Source organism: Cynocephalus volans, chromosome X (assembly GCF_027409185.1).
Source record: "Cynocephalus volans isolate mCynVol1 chromosome X, mCynVol1.pri, whole genome shotgun sequence".
Taxonomy (NCBI): Eukaryota; Metazoa; Chordata; class Mammalia; order Dermoptera; family Cynocephalidae; genus Cynocephalus; species Cynocephalus volans.
This window is the reverse complement of record NC_084478.1, coordinates 27707364-27727106: the sequence shown is the minus strand read 5'-3', so window position 1 is coordinate 27727106 and position 19743 is coordinate 27707364. Positions and strand designations below refer to the sequence as shown.

The window sequence follows — 19743 nt, the reverse complement described above, 5'->3', positions numbered from 1 at the left end:
CCTTATGAGAAGACATCAACAATGTGGAGAGGTAGACCCATCATTTTTAGCTATATTAATATGTTATTTTCTTAAAACGTTATTTTTTCTTATTATAAAAGTAATAACTGGTTTGTAGAAACACTGGAAAGTAAAAACTAAAGCAAACAAACAAACAAACAAACAAACAAAAACAATAATTTAATCATCCCAGGGCAACCACTGTGAACTTTTTTTTAATACTTACTTTCAATAAATTAAAATAAAAAAAATTTACTTTCAGTCCTTTTGCCATATATTTTTAACTGGTTGAGATCATACCACACACATACTTTTTTTCCCCACACACATAATTTTCTATCTTTTTCACTTAGCATTATATAAAATTTCCCATGTCATTACAAACTTTTTGTGAACATCTCTTTAAAAGGCTGTGTGTAATGCTCAGTTTCAAGGCTCTAGATACATAGATCTGGGAGAACTGGAATTTGGTGGTTGCATTGATTCGTATCAACATTATGATTAAACCTCCCATATTATAGCTGAGAACACAACACTTTCTTGACAACATAAAAATGAAAATAATGTAGGAAAGCAGTTTGGCTTGTGGACTGCATAGTGGTAGGCATTCTCAAAAGCTTGTGATATTGAGCCTACTCTGTACTGGATCTGAACAGGATTCCAGTTCTCCCTTCCTCACTGATCTTGAAAGAATCCTTTAAGAGTAGCTTTTGGCAGGAGGCCTGGCCACTTCCAGGTAGCAGACTGAATTCAGCTTCTCATGTCTAAATATCTGTCAGTAATTTCCACTAGTGGCTTTAGAAATTTGTACCACATGAGTTTATGGTCTTATTTGGCCCCTGTTCCTTAACTGCCTTGGGAGGAGTATCTGTTTGGCCTAGCGATTTAGGATTTCTTCATCCATTACTGAATGGATGCCAAGCTTTGTAAAAGATGGCTTGGGGTAATTTTCTATGGTGGTGTGTTTGCTTCTGCGTATCAAAATTCTCAGTAAAAGGCTTTCTGTTCCCTGACAACAGGCCGTTTTCCCCAGACACACGCCTTGTTGTTTTCCCATCGTTAACAGTAGATAACAGTTTAGATGCAGCCAGAAGCAGTTGGCACGGGCCTGCACTTGAAGGGGCTCCTGAGGTGGTCTTCTGGCCACTCATTGTAGGCGCCACCTTAACCCAAGCTTTGTTGATCTGTGGGCCCTGGTTTGTGGGCTCCGGTCCTGCTCCTTTCCCCTGTCTCCTTTGTTCTGTCTGCTTTTCCTCCCAGCCAGTGACTAGAAGGTGAAGGCTGTCGCTTTTCTTCCCTTCTCAGTTTTCAGAGCTATTGCTTTCCTCCAGGCACGTCTCTGCTGTGTGACTGCCTTGTAAAAGTTGCTTCCTGCTCTCCGGTCCCCAAGCAAAGGAACAGAGCGGTTAACCTGCTGTTGAAAAAGCTGTTGTAATCGAAAACAGTCATTCTTTGTAACTATAACTCATAAAGAGGCATTATGATGATTGATTTTTTTTATTCAATAAAATTCAATAGCAGTAATAATGGCTACACACTTTACATACCTTTTTTGATTTAATCCTCCTAGATAATGTATGAGATATGTATTATTATCTCCATTTCAGAATAGGAAACCGAGGAATAGAGAGGTTAAGTAGCTTCGCCAAGGTCACATAGCTGGTAAGTCTGAGCTCTTACAGGTGATTCCTACTTAGTGCTAATTCACTCTTACTGATACATGCTGAAAGGGGAGACAGGTTTATTTGTTCCATTGTTATATATCTAGCACCTAGAAAATGCATTGCACACAGTCCTTTCTCCATAAACCTAAATATTTTTTGATGGATGTTTAGTTTATTGTTGGCTGAAGTAAATTATGAATATTTAGTGCCTCCAATGTGCAGGGCACATGAAAGGACATGAAGATGACCAGGACCAAGTCCTTGTCCTCCCTCACTTATGTTCCAGTCAATTAAACAGACACATGGATAAGTAGCCAGAAATTCAAGGCAGACAGTACATAGTGCTGTTCTAGAGGTTCGAGGCAAGTTCAGGAAGAACATGGGGGAGGAGAGAGAATGCCAGCAGTTGGCATCTAGGATCTTTCCATGGAAGGCACACAGTATGTGTTTACCTCTCATTGCTGAACATGTCTTACTAACTAATAACTGGAGTGCCCTGAGCTTACCTTGATCTCTCTTTTGGAATCTCCATTAGATACTTAGAGATAAATACTTAGAAAGATGGGGTCATCTTTATTAGTCCACTTCTGTTGCTTATAACAAAATACCCGGAACTGGGTAATTCGTAAAGAAACAATATTTATTGCTTACGGTTTCAGAGGCTGGGAACTCCAAAGTCCAGGGAACACATCTGGTGAGGGTCTTTCCCTGGTGGTGACTACACAGCTACACATTGCGAGAATGGCAGAAGCAAGAGAGTGTCTCACGTGCTCTCCTTTTAAAGCCAACAGAGCCATGCCCATGACCACCATTAAACCACCATTTACCAGGGCATGGTCCTCACAATCAAATCATCCCTTCAAGGCCCCACCTTTCAATTGTCATAATAGGATTTCCTACCCTCAACAGTGACAGTGGGGGTCAAGTTTCCAACACATGGACTTTGGGGGCCACAATTCAATCCACAGCATTTCCTCTATATACATCTAGAAAATGTATCAAATGCGTACCTGAGCTTCAGCTGTATTTAGGAAGCTGCTGTTTTGAATAAGTATGTGACTTGAACTTATTTTTTATAATAAAAACAAAATATAAAAATAATATCATTGAACCTTCTTAAGTAACTGTTGATGTAGTTTTCTCCGCCCTTCTTTAAATTTGGGGAGCCCAGGGCCGAGCCCGTGGCGCACTCGGTAGAGTGCTGCGCTGGGAGCGCGGCGACGCTCCCGCCGCGGGTTCGGATCCTATATAGGAATGACCGGTGCACTCACTGGCTGAGTGCCGGTCACGAAAAAAACGACAAAAAAAAAAAAAAAAAAAAAATTTGGGGAGCCCAGATGATTAGACAAAGGGAATAAGTATTATTCTTTGGGATTCTGGAGTGGACAATGAAAGTAGAGAACAAATCCCACGATATTAAAGCCAGAGCTATTTAGTGTTAGCCAGATTTAGAGATTATCTTTATGTAAACAATAGGTTATCTTTTATAGTGTTAGAAGAAGCGCTTCAGATAAGACTGAGGTGAATGAACACAGTAGGCAGCCCTGAGATGGAAAGCTTCTGGAAAAAGATGAGTTTGTTCTCTAACTCACTTTATTAGATACTGTTTACACCCCTGATTGTTTTGTGGTTGATTTTTTTTTGGTGGGGGGGGGCGGTGCAGCTGACTGGTGCAGGGAGGGAACGCTGGACCTTGGTGTTATAAGCACCATGCTCTAACCAGCTGAGCTAACCGGCCAGCTCTGTGGTTCAGTGTTAAGTATTGGATATCGGAGCCTCATGAGCAATATTTTGCCATTCTCATCAACATTCCTCGGCAGAGAGAGAGGCTTGCAGAGAAAGAGGAGTATGCCCTAGCAAAACATAAAATCTGTTGTGCAACCATCACCACCATCCATCTCCAAAACGTTTTTTTTTTTTTTTTTTTTTTTTTTTACCTTGCAAAACTAAAACTCTATACCCATTAAAACACTAACTCTCCATTTCTCCCTACCCTACAGCCCCTGGTAATCATGCTCCTACTATCTGTTTCTATGAATTTGACTACTCTAGGTACCTCATATAAGTGGAATCATACAGTATTTGTCTTTTTGTGACTGGCTTATTATACTTTACATAATGTCCTCCAGGTTTATTCATGTTGCAGCATGTGTCAGAATTTCTTTCCTTTTTAAGGCTGAATAATATTCCACTGTATGCCCTAAACTTTTTAAGTGGCAGTTTTACTTGAAAACAAAGCAACAAAACATTGTTCCAAGTATTACCTCTTTTCTGATTGACACTATTTCATTTCTCTTCCGTACTCTGAAGGATGGAAAAGCTTCTCTGAGAATTTCTTCTGGGGAAAGAAATTTTCCATTTTTGTCTTCAGGTCAAGACATTTTTTGAGACATATTTGACTAAACTATTCACTTCAAATTTGTCAGATTAGAAAGATGCTTTTTTTATGTCAAGAGCTTCTCAGGTGTCTGTGTTTTAAAAAAATGTCTTAGTTTTCAAATGGTAGATTGTCGTTTTAACATGAAGCTAACTATTCACAATTATCACAGGCCTATTGTTTCTGCACTGATTGTGTCTACAACAGCATCAGAGCACTGAGAAGCACATGCACTGTGCTTTTTCCTGTTAGGATAGATTCTCTGTGACGCTTACCTGGGCCACATATATGTCTATGACATTATGATATTTATATATTGGTTTTTGTCCACAGTCCTGACTCATGCTATTCTCTGACCTCCTGCCCTCCTTTCCCCTGCTCCTTTTTCTCCCCAAGGCAAGAAATTCTCTGACTTACCTTGTCTGATTACAGGTGATAAGACTCCCATTCCAGAGGGGTCCTGCCCCATACCTGGGAGGAAGGAATGCTGCACAGAAAGACCAAGGAGAATCTGAACAAACAGGCCTTGCTGGGTTTCCCCACCCAGGCTGTTAGTGTTAGGTCATACCTTTTTTGTCCAATTTCATTTCTGCATGGTGGTCTGTGCTTCAATCATGCATACGTAATGAAGCTCCCGTGAAAACCCAAGAACACATGGTTTGGAGAGCTTCTGGAGAGCTGAACACGAGGAAGTTCCCAGAGAGTGGTGCCCAGGGAGGGCCGGGAAGCTCTGTGCCTCTTACCCCATACCTCACCCTAAGCATCCCTTCATCTGTGTCCTTTGTAATATCTTTTACAATAAGCTGGTAAATGTCAGTACATGTTTCCCTGAGTTCTGAGCGCCACTCAAGCAAACTAATCAAACCCAGGGAAGAGGTTGTGAAACCCTGATTTATAGCTGGTTGGTCAGAAGTTCCAAAGGCCTGGGCGGGCAACTCTCACCTGAAGTGGGGGGCAGTCTTAGGGACAGTGCCCTCACTCTGTGCTGTGCAATCTGATGCTGTCTCCATGTAGATAGCGTTGGAACTGAATTGGAGGACACCTGATGGTGTCTGCTGAAGAATTGCTGGCTTGCTTGCCAGTGGGGAGAAATCCCCACATAATTGGTCACAGAAGCTGGTCTTCTGTGTTGATGATTATGCAGAGAGGAGCTCACGTCTGTGTTACCTTTTACTGTGGTGTCAGATCCTTGTCCAGTATAGAGGCTTCATTGGCCCACAAGGCTCTATTGGCTCCTTCCTATTCCCTTTGTCTTGATTCATCCCTAATTCAAACAAGCCAGTTGGCAATGGGAGGAAGAAATCTACACAGTTGTGGTGATAGTAAAGTGCTACTCCCAAATTGTGAGGGGAGCAGAGCGCCTGATCCAGGAAGCAGAGGGGGTGGCGGGGGTTGGGGGAGTCCTGTCCCAGGTGGATGGGGAGGGGGAACTGGAGCAGTTGGAATCCCCGTACCTGGCAAAGGAGGAGGTGGGAAAATCCTAGCAGCAGACAGAGGAGGGGGAGGTGAGGGAATTCCCACTCTAAGAAGGGCAGGGGGAGGTATTCCCAGTCCAGGAAAGGGGAGGGTGAGGAATTCCCACTCTGTGAATGGGGGAGTGGTATTCCCACCGTGGTCTTCTGTGTGGATGATTGTGCTGTGCGAGAGCAGAGGAAAGGCAGTGTTTTTCCCATTCTCACTCAGTTTTGTTTTTCCCAACTCTCTCTTTGACTCTCTGATCAGAGTCTGAACTTAATGTTGTTCCTTGTACATGATTGGCACTCGATAATTATGTGTCATGAGTATATGTAGCCTCAAGAGCATAACAGAATTGCGAACTTTTCTATCATATTCAGACCAATTCACAATCACCGGCTTATCCCTGTGGTGGCCATGAACTACGGATCGATGGGCAGTCTAGATGTTTCTCAAACCTCTTCTTTATGTCCTTGGTTTCATTGCCTTACCTGGACTATTTTGTCAACCTTACAATTGTCTCCTTGGCTTTTGCATGTTCTTTTCTTTCATCTTCATTCCTTCCTAAACCACCAGATCATCGGTCTTAAAGTCACAAATTCAATCATGCCACACCTCTGCTTACTTTTCATGGCTACTAGTCACCTTTTATAATAAAGCACAAACTGTACCATTGGCCCTAACTTACCTTGCTGGCCTCTGGGCCCAAGTAGCTCTCCCTCCACCTGCCTTCACCCCCACCCTTACGGGGAGGTCCTCATTCCCCACGCACATTCCTGCCTTGCTTCATGTCTTTCTTCAGCAAGAGTACCATTTCCACCATTTTCTAGTGGGCAAATCCTTACTGTCCTGCAGAATTCCATCCAAGTCTCATTGCTGCAAGGCTTATTTCCCATGTAGGATTGTTAATGGCTCCTTCTTTCCCTTCTATACACACCTTTTAACGTACTGTTTATCCCTTTGCACTGTGATGCTCTGTTAATGAGTCTATCTCTGCTGCTAAATTTTAGACTCATTAAAGATTCATCTTTGTATATGCAGCATCCAGCATAGATTGAGGTTCACAGTAGTTTCAGAAAAGAATGCTGAATGAGTGAATGAATGAGCAAAGCAAACCTTTATTTTAGAGGTGTAAAGGAAAACTGAATAAAATGTGGGTTTTGCCCTCAAGTATCTCTTACACGTAAAAATGTCACAAGCAAGTGTGGGATGTATGTCAATAGAAAACATTACTAAAAGCTACTACTTTTAGCCACCTAGTCTTTAGTTGAATCTTAAAGATGGTAAGGTGAGAATGAAATATATTGGGGAGGGGGTGCTATCCCTAGGTAAGGGGAACTGCTTTGCCTCTATGTAATTGAATAAATAAATATATTTTGGATCTGGAAAGGATCTTTGAATGTTAATTGAATTCATAGAACTACTTTATAGGAAAATTAAGACTTGGTCCCCATGTGTACAGCATGTTTCATGTTAAAGCACTGGACAAGCAAAACTCAAACCAGCCCTATGATTCTGGCCATGTCATCTTTCACTCTACCTTACCTGTGCTCTTACATTTTCCAAGTGCATCTAAAAGGAAAGCATTGTTAATAAAATGATAAAAAAAAATGAATTCTCTAGTAGAAAGAATATTTACAATTTCCTTTTATCTGTCATAACAGTAGAAAATAGTCTTTTAAAGCATAATGGCAGATTGTGTTTTGCCAAAGTGGTATATGAAATGGAAATTTACTTTGGCTTGTTCCTCTGCTATGAATAAGATGATCCTACAACAAAATAGCATGCAGGCTCCTCTCTTGGGAACAGCGGGGGTATAATATAAACGGTACTTTCATATGCTGTCAGATGTTTAGAGAGCTGCCTTCTATGATTTTAATATTGCCTGAATGTACATTCTCCTCCTCATTGAGCACTTAAGTAGGTTTTGATTTCATCTGTGACACTGCATTTCCCCAGCATGAGTTGAAGCCCCATACTAAACCTTCAAAAACTTATTTTGCTTTGACAAAGAGTCAATCTTATCCGTCCTGTGACTGTGTTGTATGGTTTTTTCCAGTTTTTCAGGATGTGGTCTCTAGAGGTGTTCAAAAAGCAAACCAATGAACCAAATGACCAGATCTTGGCAGAAGTTAAAGTACGTGATAAATGATAGAATTTTTCATATTCCACTGATACACACAAATGCACATGTGCATACCTGTGTGTAATATGCAAATATAAAATAGACCTCATATGTATGTGTTCAGTAGAATTATAGAAGTCCAATGTGCTATTCATTGCACTACAGAGCCAGGTTCTGTGGGATTATAGACACTAAAGTTTTTATTTGACAGATTTAAAGAGTAAACCCTGGAAGACCTGATGGAAGAATCTAATTTGAAATCAGATGTTTTGCATTCAAAGTTTTCTATTAGTCTTGAGAGCTCAAGAGGAAGATACAAGCTGTTGGGAGATATGGCAAGTTGCAGCAATTGGAAGTCAACCATCAAACTTCTTGTGGACTTTGGGAATTTACATGGACAGCCATTAAGAAGCAGTATATATTCTGAGTGCTTTGGGGCTGTCCAGTTAGCTCAGTTGGTTAGAGCACGGTATCGATAACACAAGAGTCAAGGGTTCGGATGCCCATACTACCTAGCCAGCCGCCAAGAGAAAAAAAAAAATTCTAAGTGCTTTGGTATAGGTATAGTAAGGGGTGATGGTGACTACAAGTTGAGTCTTATGCAAGATCAAATGAAGCAAGTTGAAACGGGATAGGATCCTTGTCTAGAAAACTACTGAAATAGTCCCTGTGCTGACGGTAACAAGGCTCTGGGCTGTGGTCAAAGAGGAAGGGATAAATCTGGAAGCAAGGCCTTGGTGAGGGATGAGATATGGAAAGGTACAATAAGAGGGGAATCAAGGGTGAGTTCCAAGACATGAACCTAGGAAACAGAGAATGGGCAAGAGAATTTAGGATTTAAATGTTCACCGCACCGTTCCATAGACTACTCTTTCGTATATGTATACACACACACTAAAAGAATAAAGATTTTTATTAAGCCTTGTAACTTGCATTCAGTAGCCTTCAGGTATGCCACACCACAGTCCATCAACAGTCAATCAAACCCAACAGCAGTTCATTCTTGCACAATCCATGAGTTAGGACACAACTCCCTCCAACACACAGGAGGATCGTACTTAGCTCTTGCGGGCAAGGGTTAGTGAATTCCATCAGTGACTTCTGATCACTAATGTGATGAAGAGCATCAGAAGTACATTTTTGTGTTTTTTTTGTTGTTGTTTTGTTTGTTTTTGGCAGCTGGCCGGTACAGGGGTAGAATCCTGGATCTCAGTATTACCAGCACCACACTCTAACCTCCTGAGCTAACTGGTCAGCTGACTACTCATTCTTGTGATGTGTTAATGAATATCGTAAGCAGTAGAAATTCTGTGGTCAGATAAGTTTGGAATACACTGAGATAAAGTTAAGGATAAAGTTAAACAGTTACTATAGAGCTTCTCAGAGCCTTAAATATGCTATGATGCACTGATGTTGAGTGTTTCCCAAATTTACCAGATTATGTGATTTAGGTATTTTGGTAATTGGTTGGTGAAACATGGGAGAGCACGCTTTGGAAAATGATCTCAAGACAAGAGAATGGTGTGTGTATACGAATATGCGTGTACATAGACATACCTGGGTGATAATGACCCATCCAAGTAAAGGCCTTTTGATCATAATAGATGTAGAACTTGAGAGACTGTGAGGAAGCAGGCTAGTATGAGTATTTGGAAGTCATAGTCTGAGAGGCGTCCACCAGAAACATGGCTGAGATTGGGTTCTTCTTTATGGCAACCAATAATTAATAGGAGGCCAGGGCTGCGTGGGGGATTAAGAGGAAGTAAGACAGTGGCAACAGTGCCTTGGAAGACATCCTGGACAGTGTGCTGTCACCAGTGACCAGGCTGGAAAGAGCTGATGCATGACACTGACTAAAACAGTGGGGTTCCAAGAGGCGTAGTGGCCCTGTGGTTTCTCAAGGAGGACATCTCCTCTCTTTGTACCTGTTGTGGTAGGATGCTAGCGCTAGGGCAAAGGGTAAATGGATGGTATCCCCAAACTGCCTGCTCTATTCAAGAAATATTGACGTCTCACTTTGTGGGGATAAGAGAATAATGAACATGTAAGTCCTGTTGTCAAGGAGGGTGCTATTTCTGAAGAGCAAGGGCAAGAAAGGTAGCTAAGTTCTAAGTATGATATACCTGACAGATGCTTCTAAGGCTGCTCTGAATCTGATCAGGTCTTTAACTGTGATAGGGCAAGGAGGTTTAATAGAATTTGAATTCTCTCTAACTTGTTGAGACAACCAGGGAAATAAACATCATAATTGGGCTTAAATTCTAAGTATTAAGCCCAGTTTTATAATCAGAATATTACCTTTTAAATTGTATTTTTCCTTATAGCCAAATTTAAAAATACACTCTGAAGTGTGCCCCTTTGGAGAAGTCAGAATTGATATAAGGGTCTGGGAGGTGTTTCAATGGTAAACCCTGTCCCTGGAATGTAACTACAAATGTAGTTTTTTCTTTTACTGGACCATGCATTTTACTTTTAAAATTCTAAGTTGTGTTTTACTTTGGCATACCTTCTGTTGATATCAAATAGTTTAAGCTGGGTCCAGCAAATGCGGGTGAATTGACAGTTGCTAATGTACATTTCCCAGCAAGTAGGAAAGCCTTCCACAGGAAGCACGTAAGGTGCTCCATTGTAAGGACACTTCTCTGTGCTAGTTCTTTGCTGGCTCTGACGTGAGCTGACTCTGGGGGCTTCTGCTCTGCTCCTATCGCTCCTGCTGAGACCCAAGAAGACTTTTCAGAATGCTATCAGTGATAGGTGGTAATGAAGGGAGCATATAAAAATAAATATAAAAGTTTACAGTGAGTTTTAATAGCAGTTTGGGTTATGGTGAGTTATGGTGGTAAACAAAAACTGAAAAGTTGTGGATATGATCATGTATGGGTACTATTTTGTCCCTCCTCTCGTTGCTGTGTCTTATATCTCTCCGTATCCTGTATATGAGCAGGATTTGGCATAACTGTGCTGAATGAGTGGGCAGCCCTCAACGCACCACTCTGGAGAACCAGTCCCACGAATTGCTATTTCAGTGTTTGCAGTGATGTTCAGTTTCCTTCTGCCTTTTTGTCTGCCTTCCTGCCTCACGTTGAGCAAGCACTGAATAAATCTGTATTGAAGAGAAAGAGGAATACTGTCAGATACTAGCATCGTAAAAGGCATGCCATCAAAGAGCCATTCCTTACCTTGTGTTTTACCAGCTGGTTGCAAAGTCTTTTCTTATGTTTGGCTTTTTGTGAGCATGTGAGAAATGTCTACGTATAGCTTCTCAGACCATCATCTTCTTCTAGAAGAGCTGCCAGAAAGCCTGGCCTATGGACTGTGGGCTTCGCCAGCTGCGAGAATGCAGGGAGGTCTCTCCCTCTTCCCCCTCCTCACTGAACCTGGTTGCCTGTGTGATACAAGAGTTGTGTGTGGCATTCTTGGAGAGGAGACTTTCACTTGATCTTAGCCGGAAGGCTGAGAAGCGATGAGAGGAGACTTTCAGAGATGAGACAAACTTTCTTCTCCTTGGCATTGTCCTATAATTAGAACCTTTTTTTTTTTTAACACTCAAAGTAGTGATTTTATTTTATTGATTTGAACAGAATCCTGGTCTCATATTGTGTAGTCACAGAGAATCAGCAACATTTGTCATTAGGGAGCTGGGTTCCCTTGGACTTGAATCCATTGATTGTGTTTCCTGTAAGCATTAGTTTCTTCATTTTGGCACAGAATAGAAAAATAACTACTTGCTCCACTAACTGAAATCACATGGTGGTTATCTGTCCTGATGCTGTATTAGCAGACCTTGTACACATAGGAGTATATGGGATACTCCCATTGTACACGAAAATCCCGGAATGTTTATTTAGTACTTCTGGCAAGAGAGCTGAAAAGAGAGGGACTTATGTTATTAAATGTTCAAAGAAATTAATTTTCTGAAATATTTATTTTTTAAAAAATAGGTTTTAAATGGAGATTGGGATGTGGTCAGAGAGACAAAAGTTGACACGAACCTGGTGATTGTGTGTCCAAGTAGATCCATGGTGGTAATCCATCCATATGTACATCTGCTCCCGGACCAAGCAGTGGCTTCTGAGTGGGGGGGACAAGCAGACCAGACTAACATGGATGTGTATACTGGGAAGTCTTTAGTTACTGCACAGAAGGGAAGAGGGAAGTTTGGGCCAAGCTAGGGGGCAGAACCTGAGAGTCTGTTCTTTCCAAAGGCATACGGTAAATGGGCCTGTTTCAGATAGCTTTGGAGGTAAACGAGCTGTGTCCTGAGCAGTGTCAACACAGCCCCTAAGTGCATGGCTGGTGCTTGTCTTGGATGTGTTATCTTCCTTATGGTACCCAGGGGGGCAAGAATTCGGTACTCTGCAGAGGACACTACAAATGGAGATCCTGTATCTTCTTCCACAGCCACTGCAAGCCTAATATCCTTCTTTGCTGCCTGCTAGGTGGAGCAAAGACGTATGGATGGGTGTCCCTGATTTTTCTGCCTACTTCAGCCTGCACCATAGGTGACCTTCAGTCAGGCATGACCTGTATGTGTACGGGAGCCAGGCGTTGCTTTCATGATGCGTGCCCTTTAAAATGTGGGATTCAATTCATTTTAAGCGCAGTGGACCAAAGATGTTTTCAGAGATAGGGGGAGCTGGAAGGCTGATGAGAAAGCAGTAATTCACCGCCCTTTGTCTTTGTTCTGTTATCTAGAGGAGGGGCGGGGGCTAGAGGCTCTCAGCTGGGGGTGTTTGGAAGGTGTGGGGTGTTTGGGGTAGACTCAATGGGGGCACTATGGACTTAATAGGCAGGAGCAAGAGTTGTTAAATGTCCTTTGGCGTGTTAGACTGGCTTCTACAGTGAAGAAACACCCCACCTAAAATGTCAGTAAAGGGAAACAGTGCACATGAGCAGCAGGGCTTGGAAATCTGCCCTCTTGGCCTTCCAGGTAGTCTGAGCCCAGAGAGGGCTCAGTTTTGGTTCAGAACCACCTCTTCTTTCTTCCCTCCGTCTGTCCATCCAGCCACCTGGCCACCCATTCTTTCAGTTCTCCTTTGGTGAAGGGTCTCATGGCCAACTCCGCTCCCCCGTTTCTTCCTCAGTGTTGTTCTCACATTGTCTGCTCTGCTAAACTCAAGTTGCTCTCTGAACTCTCTGGCTAGTGAGAATAGAGAAGGTAGAAGGCATTTGGTGGAAAAGGAGAGAGAGAAGAGAGGAAGAAGAGTGAAAAAGATGTTTTATGATTTATGTAGGTATTACATTTATAATCTAAGAAAAGGCATTTGATTGATATGAATGGCATCTCTCCTCCATCTAGGTTGGTGCATCAGAATCCCATGTGTGTTTCAACAGAGACTGCTGGGCACCATCCCCAGAGTTTCTGATTGAGAAAGTCTGGGGCGGGGCCTGGGAATTTGCTTTACTAACAAGTTCTCAGGTACGGCTGGTCTGGGAACCACACTTCTTCAGGTCTAAGTCCTAAAGAAGAGAGAAATACTGGAACAGTTCCTATCTCTAGAACACCTGCGGGACCAGGCTGAGAGGTCAGCAACTTGCTGTACTGCACACTTTTAATCATGGCCCGTGAAGGAGAAGGGAGGATTTAAGGTCCAGCACCCCCCAGAAGATAAGTATAATATCAGCTTCACCATCACTCCTATTGCTGGGATCCACGCAGAGCCCAGTGTGCTATATTTTCTGAAATAGCAAGAAAAAAAAAAAAATAGAGTAAGCTTTGCTTTTTCATGTCTTTCTGTGCTAAAGTAAATGTATTTAATCAGTGGCCTTTCTTGATGTTAGTTTGCTTGGACGTTCTGGTAAACTAGGACAGATGATGGGCAGTACTTCCTTTTATTACCAAAGAGAGGGAAGTTGTGGGAATATACAAAACCTGCAGAGGTTTCTCTAAAGGAAGGCATCTAGTTTAAAGTGCAACCCATTCCATGTCTCATTTTTTTTTTCAGGAAAGCAAACAATCAGGATTGGGAATAGTATTTACTATTGCATTTCCTGATTTCCTCGTTCTACCATCAGTAATAAGTAAAGTACTACTTGTTTTTGTTTTCTTCTTCCTAATGTGTTAACAATAGTGATGCTTTATTCTCGTCCCCCAAAGGGAAAAACAAAGAAATCGGCAGAGACGCGGCTGGGATTGTGAACAGGAATGTGAATGAAATGATGCTTTGAGAGCCTCTATTTTTACTGTCGATACCTGATTTTTCAAGATAATCCTAAAAACAGTTTTTCATCAGATTTGACCTTATGGCAGAATACCATTCAGCTTTTTTCTTCCCCGATGTTTCCTTCCTTGGAATCATAAAATGTTATTAGTTTGAGTACTTAGCAGCAGTTGAGGGGCAGCATATTATTTTGGATTTCATTTTTTATCCAATATAGAAAGCCCTGCAGCACTAAATAAAAATGTCACTGTGTAAAATGTACAGGCCTTCTGTCACAAATATTTTTAAAAATTCATGAAGGGCTGAGGATTTGATTTATCTTATCCTCTTTCTGTGATGTATTCATATTTAATGTTAGTCTCATCGTTTAAAGCTTGAAGAACTTTTTCAAATTAAAAGCTGCGGTGAATCAGTTTTATCTGAAGAAAAATTCCACCGTGCCAGTTTTTGAATTATGCAGTCCAGTCCTTTTCATGGGTTCAAGGGGCAAAGATGTTTGGTTTTCTCAGTGGCTGGAATTCTCACTGGTGAACCCCTTCATTGTTGGGGAGGTTGATTTACTCAGCTACTTGGTCGTGACAGCTGTTTACCTGGTTATCAATAGACATTCTCCTCAGGCATTAATCATGATCACACAAGTGTGGTGGCAAAGGACAAGAGTGGGAACAGACCTCGCCTTTGGGACCACTGGGTTTGTTTATTTGTTTATTGTTTTTGTTTTGAGCTGCTGAATTGCCAGTGTTTTCAGGAACATCTTTAGGCAGAGACAATATTTGGTCTTCTCTATGGATGGTTCATAAATATGAGTGATAATAGAATTAGCTTCAAATGAAGGAAAGGAAATGGACTCAAAACTAACTCATGATCTTTTTTTTTTTTTTTTTTTTTTAACCAGTCAGTGGATGCAGAGGGTCAGAGGTGTTGGACTTTTTCAAAGCCCTAGGGGGTTAAAAGACTGGTGGGGAGGGAGCTGCTGGCCTCACATGTTTTCACCTGTGGGGTAGGTCCTAGAGGGCATGAGTGTATTTGCTTGTACCCTGTGAGGCAGGTGGAACTTTAGATGGCTAGAAGGAGGCACAGTAAGGCACAGTTGCCCTGGACACGCTGGCTTCTGCCTGTCCATTCATCTGTTCTCCTGGCCCTCCATTCCTTTATCCCTTCCTTTTAGTTCTTCCCTTTTCCAACCATCCTTCCACTCTGCTTTTCCTTTTGAGCACCTCCATTGGGCCAGGTGCTGTGCCTTCTTAGATTTAGTCAGTTTCTCATAGATGAGGGGAACTGTATCTGTCTTCTCTGCTAAAAATAGTCAACCTTTTAACAAGAGCATCAAGGAAGAAAGGATAAAATGTACTGAGGGCCTACAAGGATAATGCCCTTTTTACCTCGTTTCCCCCTTGTTTGTCACTGAGGGTCAGACCTATGAAAGAGTGGCAGCCGATACCCAGAGCAGTGCATAAACTGAAGGGTATGGTTTTTAGAACCAGTTTTGAGCATTTTGTCATTATGACCTTGATTTTATTCCTTTCTTCATGGAGAGAATCATCTTGATAAGTAAAATCATCTTTTTTCTCCCTCAGACCATTGGGAAGAAGTTACCTCCAACTACAGCAACTCCAGACTCATCGAAAACAGAAATGGACAGCAGGACAAAGAGTGAGTTTCCTTCTTTATCTTTTTTGCATTTGAATGCAGTGGAGGATTTGCCAAGAGTTGAAAGGCTTTTAAGGAAATTTTTTAATAGTCTTGATAGCTTTTTCAAATGCATCAGAAAAAATGCACACAAATGTCTTTCATTAAATCCCCACCATGAGAATGGCACAAGTAGGATTCAGAACTCTTGGGGATTATTTTTCCCTCTATGGGACATGGTTCTTTCCTGCCATGTGTATCTTGCCCATGTGCAGAGCTAGGGTTTATCCATATATACCCAGAGTACTTTGGGTAGTTTAGGTGGCAGAAAGATTCTGGAGCATGGCAGCTTAAGCACTTAGGGATTCATGAGCCTTCCCTAACCACTCAACCAACACTACCGACCCTGACTTCCCACTGGCACCCGCAACACATCTCTGCTTAAATACCTCTAGATACCTTTGTAATGTCTGCAGGCAGCAAACTCAAGTCTTTCAGGAAGGATTTGGTGAGTGGATGGAGGGGTTAGTTATGTTTTAGAACAGTACTAGCCAATAGAAATATCATGTGGGCCACATTTGTAATTTTATATTTTGTAGTAGCCACATTAAAAAAAAGAAAAGGGAAACAATTGAACTTAATTTTAATATATTTTATTTAACTCAATATGTCCAAATATTATCATTTCGATGTATAATCTGTATTAAATTATTACATGAGATATTTTCATTCTTTTTGTTTTCCGTGTGAAATCTTCACAATCCCATGTGTATTCTATAGGTATAGCATATCTCAGTCTGGAGTAGCCACATTTTGGGTGCTCAGTAGCCATGTTTGCCTAGGGGTGACCATATTGGGCTGTGTAGTTTAGAGTAATTGCGAGGTCTAAGATGGGCTTCCTGGGCCTGGAGATGAACACATGCTCAGCTGCCTTAAGCATGTGGGAGAATCCTGGCTCTAGCCCAAGCCTTGCTCAGCCCTACAAGTATTTATTAACTACACCAGCGTACCTGGCTTTCTAGAAGCATCATGGTGGGGGGATGGGTTGTTAATGAACAGTGGTTTTACAGAGGCTGGGTGGTGTATTTGGGCCAAGAGTCAGGAAGCACAGATTCTAGGACCAGTTCTGTTATCAGCCAGCCATGTCACCTTGAGCAAATAATTTTATTTCTCTGGCCTTCCTCCCAATTGTCCGCACTGTCTGTGAAGTCAGAGGGTTATACTAGAGAAAACCCCTGAGGTTTCTTCCAGCCTCTTCATCCTCTGATTCAATTCTAAAGGCTTTACAGTGCAGAGTGAAAGGTTACTGTATCCAAAGAATTGAGCAGCAGGATGGGAAAGAGAAAAGGAAGATATGAACAATTGGGTGGGAATATGAGAAGATATCATTGGGTAGAAATATAAATATGCCTGTAAGTTGGTAGCAGGTCAGGAAGGGGGATTATCACTGTCAGCAAAGACTGGAGGGATGTTGATTGACAGACATTTTTCAGGGACCTCAGGGCAAGAATTTCTACAGCTTAATCTCACCCCACATGCTCTCTGGCTCTCATTGTCAAGAGTAAATTCTAGGGTGATTGGTCTCCCATGATTTCCAGTTGTGGCACCCCAGTCCACTAAAAAGCTCCCTCCGTTTGGACCATTTCCCTGCTTCTGGATTTTGATGTGACACCTGTGTTCAGGTGGAGGGTCACAGAGTGCTGACCAACTATTAGAAATGACCCTGAGCTTGGGATCCGAGCAGCCCCCTTCTTCCTTTCTCCTGGTCGGAAGACAAACCTATGATAAAAATTGCTCAGCAGTACAGAGGAGGGCAGCTCCTTTCTGCACAGCTGTCTCCTTAGCATGCTAAAATACAGGCTCATGTCAAGATCAAGAGTTAGGACGATTCAAAAAATGTTTTTTGCCAGTTGGTATTTTCCAAGTGAAAGTGGAAAAACTCAGCTGATCAGGATTTATTTAAACAAGTAACATTATCTACCCTCCCACCCCCCAAAAAAGCTTTTGTGATATTGAAATTCATTGGAAAGTCATGCTGGGGAACAGATTGGCATAATTTTCATAACAAGAGGAAAACCGGCTAAATATTCATAATAAAATGCCCTGAGGTTCCTCCAGCTCACCACATCTGGAGTTTCCTTCTTTTTTATGACAATTGATGCAGATTTGTGGCCTCTCTGGAATAGAAAAATAGCCCATATTTCTGAACAAATAGTTTCGTTTTATAGATTCAGAAGACCAGTTGAACAGATGGGTTAGGAAAAGAAAATCCTTGACAGAATTTGTACATGGGTGGATCAGGCTTCTGAATGAATTGTGACTGTGGGGCAAAGGCTAACTTCACCTCACTTCATAACTGCACACTCCTTCATGAGTACTCTGTTTATTGACTTGCTTCTTAGCAGTTGTCCTCTATGATGGTGACATGTGGTGCCTTGTTGCTATCATTAGATCGTTGGTCCCTCTCAGTCAAGGCCGTATCTTCTATTTGATATCCCCACCATATAACCTAGAAAAGTGCCATGGACTCAGTGAGGACATAATAAATGGTGGTCAAACAAATGGAGAATTAGAAATGATTTATGATTTATTGGGCTCTAGATTAGACTGTCTTTTAAAAGCAATTAGCCATGGATCCCCTTTCCCAAGTGTGCAGCCACCAAGAGAAAAAGGACCCATTTGCTCTTGGAAGACCCTGGAGCTCGTTCCAGGGTTTGAGTGGTTAGCACTGGCTGCCAGCGTTCCTTGGGGCTAGACCCACCCTGTCTTCCTAGCTACTGCTCTAGCCCAGTCATTCTAAGATCACCAGGGACAAACCTGTAGTCTGACAGAGTCAGGTTTATTGGGAGACTGTACACCAGGGGACCTATGGATGTCACACCAAATGAAAAATAGGTAGTTACAGAGTTCGGGGAGGGGTAGAATTCAGTGAAAGTTAAATGAAGCAGTGTTTCAATAAGCTCAAAGCAAAGCAGGGCAGAGTGGCAAGGTATGAGCCTCACATCTGGACTGCGAGGTGGTCCTGGTTCTTTGACAGCTACCGAGGTGTGCAGTGTGGTGTCCAGGAACCCCTGATGTGAGGCACTTGTGCTGCTGCTCTGGGTCAAAGGGACTTAGTTTCTTCAGGCTAGACTAGAATGTTTCATTCTTACTGACACAATTTTTATAAAGCAAAGTTTCTGATAGTTTGTCCACTAAAACCACAGCCTTTCTCAGGGAGTAAGAAAGCAGTAGTGACTCAAAGAAGGGCGTTGTTATGACACTTTACAGCTGCAGCGCATGCTTGGGAGAAAGAGCTTCCGGATTGCTTTGCAGCTGGCTTTATCTGTGTCTGTTACCCCAGCCTGATGAATCGAGGGAATGACAGGGAATGAATAGTTGGAGTTGACAGACATAGTGACATGCACAGATCTTCATTCCCCTGTTTAACTTTAAATGTAGACCAGGGCTTCTTCACCTCAGCAGTGTTGATATTTGGTCTGGATCATTCTCTGTGGTGGGGGCTGTCCTGTGCATTGTAGGATATTTAGCAGCATCCCTGACCTCTACCCACTAGATGCCAGTAGTACTTAACCTCTACCCACTTCAAGTTGTGACAAGCAAAATTGTCTCCAGGTGTTACCAATGTGGGCAGCCCCAGTTTCGAACTGCTGGTGTAGCCTGTAGTAAGCTCCATGAGGGCACCACTGCATCCCTGCTGCCTGGCACACAGTGGACACTCGGTTATTGTTTATTAAATAAATGACAAACCTAGTATGAAGTTCACCCCTCCCCACTAGCCCCAGATCTTCAGAATTTGACTCAGAAGTGGACTTCTGGTCTAAATCTAGCATATGGCATGCCCACCCCCAGTGCCACCACCACCCTGGTCCACCCGCCAGGTCCCCACAGTTGTTTTTCCTCCTTCCTCATGTTGCATCTTTGCTAATACCCCTTGCTAGGCCAGTGGTTCTCACAATGTGGTCCCAGAACCAGCTGCAGCAGCATCACCTGGGAACTTGTCAGAAATACAAATCCCCAGGCCTGGCCCCAGCCCTGTGAACCAGAAGCCCTGGTAGTGGCTCCCAGCAATCTGTTTTTACGAGCACTCCACCTTGAGTGGGTGCCATGCCCTCTCAAGCATGAGAACCACTGACCTAGACCAAGGTTTTTTTTTAAGCTCCCCCAGTGATGAAAATCACCAGGGTACTTATTTAGTAGATAGATTCCTGGTTCCACCTCAGACCTGTAGATTCAGATCTCCACGGAAAGGGGTCTGGGAAGAAATAGAATGAACAGATACCCCATATAATTCTTATCAGGAATGGTTGGGAAACACGCTTCAGTCCTCCT

At 42.4% G+C, this 19743-nt stretch overlaps 1 protein-coding gene across 6 annotated transcripts in view; it reads left to right on the top strand.

Annotated features, from left to right (window-relative positions):
* Window positions 1–19743, top strand: part of SH3KBP1 (SH3 domain containing kinase binding protein 1) — a 188824-nt gene that overhangs the window by 73693 nt on the left and 95388 nt on the right. For all 6 annotated transcript variants that reach the window (XM_063083073.1, XM_063083070.1, XM_063083072.1 and 3 more), the window contains one exon: window positions 15360–15435. In XM_063083073.1, the coding sequence (XP_062939143.1) occupies window positions 15360–15435 (76 nt within the window). The remainder of the gene's footprint in view (window positions 1–15359; window positions 15436–19743) is intronic.